Source organism: Fukomys damarensis, unplaced genomic scaffold, assembly GCF_012274545.1.
Source record: "Fukomys damarensis isolate Sample0158 unplaced genomic scaffold, DMR_v1.0_HiC HiC_scaffold_20, whole genome shotgun sequence".
Classification (NCBI taxonomy): Eukaryota; Metazoa; Chordata; class Mammalia; order Rodentia; family Bathyergidae; genus Fukomys; species Fukomys damarensis.
The window spans coordinates 42750319-42756318 of NW_022900932.1; the positions used below are offsets into that span (position 1 = coordinate 42750319).

A 6000-nucleotide genomic window follows, 5' to 3' on the forward strand; every position below is an offset into this window, starting at 1 on the left:
ACTCAGGACCTCGCATTTGTGAGGCAGGTGCGGCACCACTGAGCTAAATCCCCAGCCCAAGACACACTGATCTTTAATGAGACATTTTATACCTCCTTAATTTTAGTTAATACCTATAAAATGGAGAAGATGAAGCCAGGCATGGGGGGCACACACCTCTAATCCCCTAACTTGGGAGGCTGAAGCAGGAGGATCATAAGTTTAAGTGCCTACTAAGCCAGTTAGGAAGACACTTTCTCAAACTAAAAAATAAAAAGACCTGGGATGTAGCTCAGTGCAAAAGCCCTCAGATCAATCCCCAGTACCAAAACAACACAAAACAAAACAAAATTATAAAGCAGAGAAGATAAACAATCAAATGCATGAGTCTTAACATCATACCACCCAGGCTCCTAGTTCAAATTCTGACTCAGCCATTTATCACCTTACTCTTCATCTTGATATAATTAATTTACTTAATTTCTCTATTTGTAAAGTAGGAATGAGGAAACCTTTGGAAAAAGAAAGGCTGATTAAAGGAGATGCAGATCACAGATGATCAACCCTAGTTATGTAGATAAACATAACTCTACTGCAGAATACCCAATGAGATTTGCTCATTTTCTACTCTTATAAAGTAGTATTTTTGAATGAAAATCTAAAAAATATAAAGTACTTTGGTTGTCCATGAAGACAGAGCATCAAGAAAATGTTCATATCCCTACTATATTGTGTATAGTGTGTGTGTGTGTGTGTGTAAATGTATATATCCCTACTATATTGCTCTCTCATTGTGAAAGAATAAACCTATTTCTGTAAGTTTGGTTAGTATGAATCATCAACCACTGCTGATTAATTGACAAAATCAAGTTTCTACCCTAAACATAAAACCCAACCAAGATGCAGCCTCTTCACGACACCAAGGCTTTGTGCTGGCAGCTATCATCCCTTCCGATTCAATAAAACCTTCCATGAGCTTCTTCCTTCCACCTGTTCGTTCAGGTAAATGTAAGAAGCATCTTGCATTACAATCTCATCCTTCACACTAAGCTCACCTTGAAGGCAAGTACTAGTAAGAGAGCACCAAGCAAGCCCCTTCTGAGCTATGACGTTTCCAAGTATGAATGAAGAATGCATGCAAAGGAGAAACCTGAGATCTGTAATGTATTTCCTTTCCCTCCAATTTCAATAAACCTCTTCCCAGCGCAAAACTTTATTTTCTTATTTCTCCCACAGCTATTCTCTAATTCTGAATCAATTTATTATGATTTAATGAACAAAAATTAATTCAGTAGGGCAGTTGCCTTCACGTACACACACAATCTAAAAACTTTCAATTTTATTTATTTATTTATACCTCATATCAATCTAGAAAGGATGTGAAATACAGACAAATAAAATCACTTACCTTTTTTTCCTTCTGCTAGATTCTCCACCATGTTCATCATCACTAAAATCAGAGTCATAGCCCCCATGACCATGCATCTGCAAAGGAGTATAATGCCTAAGTTTAGAATCTATGTTGCCAATTGTTCAAGAACAGAACACTTAAGAAATAATAGAGCTTAAAAAAAAACCAATTGTTTTAAAGGAGCATGGTAGGCAGGTTACTGTTCATGGGTTACTTAGCCATCTAAAACTTTCATTTATTTTTAAATAAGCTCACCTTTCAGAAAATGCACCAACATTTTTTACCTTTAATTACCACTAAAAGAAAAAGGGAGGTTACTCTATCCTTTCCATTGAAAATTTGGCCCAGAAACTGCAAGGTGACTGTATACAAGGTTCAGCAATGCTCCACTTTTATTTGACTCAGATTAAGTTACTGTGTACAGTTACATACCCTACAAAGATGTTTCAGTCAATAGCAAATTATATTTATCTTTGGTCCCATAATATTATAATGGCACTGAAAAATTCCTATTGCCTAGTATTTTTATTATCTTTTTTCTATGTTTAGGTACACAAATACCATTGTGTTACAAGTATCTACAGTCTTAAGTACATGTTGTACAGGTTTATAGCTGAGGAGCAATAGGTTATTCCTTAGAGCCTAGATGTGTAGTACACTACACCATGTAAGTCTGAATATTCTATGATGTTCACACAATGATGAAACTAATGACACATTTCTCAGAATGTATCCCTGTCATTAAGATATGCATGACTCTACCACCAACATCGTTCCAGACATTGTACTAAGTACTTTACAAACAATGCCTGTGACTCTGAAGTTAGGAACTATTATCTCCATGCTAGTGATGAAAAAAATCAAGGATATGAATCAAGAAAATCAATGTTTTGTTTTGCTTTCTTTTGTTTTTTGAGCCAGGGTCTCACTATGTAGTTGAGACTGACCTGAAACTCATTATGTAGCCCAGGCTGGTCTCAAACTCAGTGATCCTCCTGCCTCAGCCTTCCCGAGTGCTGGGATTTACAGGCGTGCCAAGTAAATCAATTTTATAAAGCAAATAAGCAGCTACACTGACGTACTTTTTATGCCCACAATTTTAACTTCCTAATTGCCCCTCTGGAATATGATTAGTCATATCCCACAGGAATTATAGTATTTGTGAATGATACACTCACTATCAGTGAAATTTGTCCTGGTACCTTTGTCAACATATATAAAGGTTTCTACCCTCTTTTAAGTTTATTCAAGGTAAACTAGCTTACCTTTCGGCTTAGTCAATTCTATCTTATTTTAATTCATTTTTAAAGTAGCATTATTAGAGCCGGGCGTGGTGGTGCACGCCTGTGATCCCAACACTCAGGAGGCTGAGGCAGGAGGATCACTGTGAGTTCAAGAGCAGCCTGGGCTACATAGTGAGTTCCAGATCAGTCTCACCTACATAGTGAGACCCTGTCTCAAAAAAAAAAAAGCATTATTAGAAGTGCTCAAAGACTTCAGTTGTCAATTGTGTTGGGAGAAACTCTTGGCTCCAGCATTACGCTGAATTTGGGACACACATTAAGGGCAGACAAAACAAAAACAAAAACCCTACCCTGGCTTGCACCCTTCAAGGATGAACTGGTTCCACATCCTTACTTTCTTCCTAGTTTGACGGCGTAAAACCATCGTGTGGAGCTTGGCGACATGTTCTAAAATCAGTCTACCAGACTCCAAAGCATAGGTATGCACTTCAGACTCATCTTTCTCTGGGCATGTTCCTATCCTCACTGGCCAGTTTGCCACTTATAAAACAAGGCTAGTGAAAAGACTAATAGACTTAACACATCTACAGGGCTTTTAAACAGTGGCTGGCCCATTAAACCCTGCAACGTTAACTATGAGCACCATCGTCATCCTGCTCCTTGACCTGCACTACCACTTCCTGCCCTTGCTCCCACTACCCCATTTTTCACAGGCAGCTTTAAGTCCCATACTCAGTGATGGGGGCGGGGGGAGCGTTCACTCACTTCAAGCTACGAAATCAACTGACAAGAGTCAGAGAATTTCGAAAACGAAGACGCCGAGTATTTCCGGAATCTGTCACCGAAAAAAGAATATATTTTACAATCCACAAGTAGGAGGAACGAGTTTCGAGGTCCTTCTTCCCGCCACCAAATACACTCGCGGCCTTCCTCACACACCCCCTCCCTTCCGTGCCTCCCTGCTCTGCCAAGTTCGACCTGCTGAGTTGGGGCAGCTTCAGCGACCGCCGACAGCCCGAAGAGCCTGAGTTACAGGCCGACCCCTTCGGCCAAGGCCGCGCAGCGCATCACCGCTACTAAGGCCGCCGCTTACTCCTCTCCTCTCCGATGGGGTCCGACCCGGAGCCGCTTCCGGTCTGACTTGGCCGCGTGTCACACCCAAAAGGCACCGTCCCCGGGAACGTCGATTTTGTGCTACAACCAGGACACCTACGGGAAACAAGGGTGACAGAAGAAAAGGCCCGGACGGGGAAGCGTAAACTGGTCGCCTTACACGAAGTGCAACCTCCACGTTTTTCCTGGGGCTCCATTCTTTCCCTTCTCAGAGTCTACCATGTAATACCGTGAGATACTGCCTGCAGCTCAGCCTACGCCCGTCACTTAAAAATATATTTTGTTTTAGAAGAAAAAGCCTGCCTGCCTATCACTAGCCGTTCTTCCTAGTAACCTTAGTAACGCCTCCTCAGAGCACACTCAGGCAGCATCTCAGCCTCAAATCAGCCTCTCCCTTTCCCCTCTCCTCCCAGTGAAACAGTTCTCATAATTAGAACAAAAATAGCTTTCCATCGTTCACCACCCACACAATAGACACTGTTCTAAATGCAGTGTCGGTGGCAGAAGAACTCATCGAATTCGTGAAGAAAGAGAACAGAGAGTAGGAGAGATTTTACAGGGTCGCGGTTTCTCTGCCAACAAGGGACCTGGCACATGTGAAAAGAGATCCAAAATAGAATCTTAAAAAAAAAAAAAAAATCCAGGCAGGAGAAATTAAATTATTTCAGTCTTCACCAGGTTCTCCCTAAATTGTGCCTTTCCTGCTTCAAGACGCCCACTCTGCTTTCTACTCTGGTTATTGAGTTCAGGTCTTGTCTCCCTCAGGCATCTGCAGTTATTCATTTTTTCTTCCTCCTCAGTACCCAACCTGTGACTTGGAAATCACAAACCCTAATTAAATATTTGTTGAATTGAATTGGCATGCCTCTGGCGTCTGCAACGGGCTCTTTTTATAGAAAACCTTGGCGCTTAACGAACGTTCATTGTACATCTTTTGTCCTAAACAGTAGATAATATCCTTATCAGTTCCGTACATAATATCCTTATCCTTCTTATTCTTGACAGTAAATTATAAATGCATCCTGCTTTACCTAGCACAGTGAATGTGATGTTGAAAAGCTGTATCTTAAATAACTGCAAATGCAATTATTTCAAATGCAGTTGGATTATACTTCAATAGAAACGTTTGCTTAAAAATTTAAAGCAATGGGAAGCTTCACAGTTTAATGTTATTCTATAATGAAGTATTTTGTCAAGTAATTCTTTTTTGGCAAATATCTTGAAAATATACTTTGTTATTTTATTTATTACTAATAAAATTAAACAAGTGTACCTTGTATCCAATTACTCTTCTACTGATATTAGACATTTATTAGCATTTTTCTTTCATTTCTAGTATCTTCTTGACTTCTGCTTCATACTTGCTTCTTACTTTTCCAATAACCCTGTGCTGCTGGCATTAGCCTCATTTTTAAATAGATGAGGCAAGAGAGGCACAAACCTAGTCAGGGTTTAAAACTGGGTGTTAATTGCCTCTCCACAAGACCTAGAGCCCAGCCCCCAATGCATGGGTTGTGTGGGAAGTAGCTTCTGGTTCCAACATTTCTAAGAATTTCATTTCTGTCACTACAGTCCATTCAAGCAAAGATTTTTTATTTTTTGTTTTGAGCAGCTACTGAACGGGAGTAAAGTGAAAACACTTGCTAGGGATAGATCACATGATCTGAATTTAAAACAATGACAAGAGGATATAAAATCTGTCTGATCAGAAAATTTCAGATTAGCAATTATAGTTCAACAGTAGTAAAAGACACAAATTTTATTAAGTGCCTGTTCTGGGCAAAGCACTTGCATGATTATCAGGGCTATAAACATATAAAAGCCATTCCTCAACCTTGAGGGGGTTGACTAATAAGAAAAATAAACTATGTGAATAGTAACCATGGCATGAACCTGTGGTTCACATTCTCTGAAGCGTGTTATTTCAATGAATAAAAAAATGTAATCATGAATCAATATTGTATAACTCCAATGAAGCAACATATGGTAGATAGAGGTAGTGGTGAGCGAAACTGGGTGGTGATGGTGATAATAATATCAGGTAATTTTTTTTGTTCTTTTATTGAGTTTATTGGTACATTTTAGGTATACAGTATAGTTACATTCATTATTGGGATCTTGTACCTTTACATGACAGGTCTTGGTTCTCATTTTTCCCCTTGTCCCTGCCCTCCCTTCACCCCCTCCTCCCCTCCTCATTTACAAACACTTTATTTCCATTTTTTCATATTTTTTTCTTTTCCCTTATGACCT

General features: G+C 39.6%; 1 protein-coding gene across 1 annotated transcript in view; it reads right to left on the minus strand.

Moving 5' to 3' along the window:
* The window catches only part of LOC104867658 (protein FRA10AC1), a 31613-nt gene extending 27456 nt beyond the window's left edge, over positions 1–4157 (minus strand). The window contains exons 1-3 of the mRNA XM_033766659.1: positions 3613–4157; positions 3400–3469; positions 1388–1464 (exon numbers count right to left, since the gene is read on the minus strand). Of these exons, the coding sequence (XP_033622550.1) occupies positions 1388–1464 (77 nt within the window). The 5' untranslated portion in view covers positions 3400–3469; positions 3613–4157. The remainder of the gene's footprint in view (positions 1–1387; positions 1465–3399; positions 3470–3612) is intronic.
* Positions 4158–6000: the final 1843 nt, after the last annotated feature.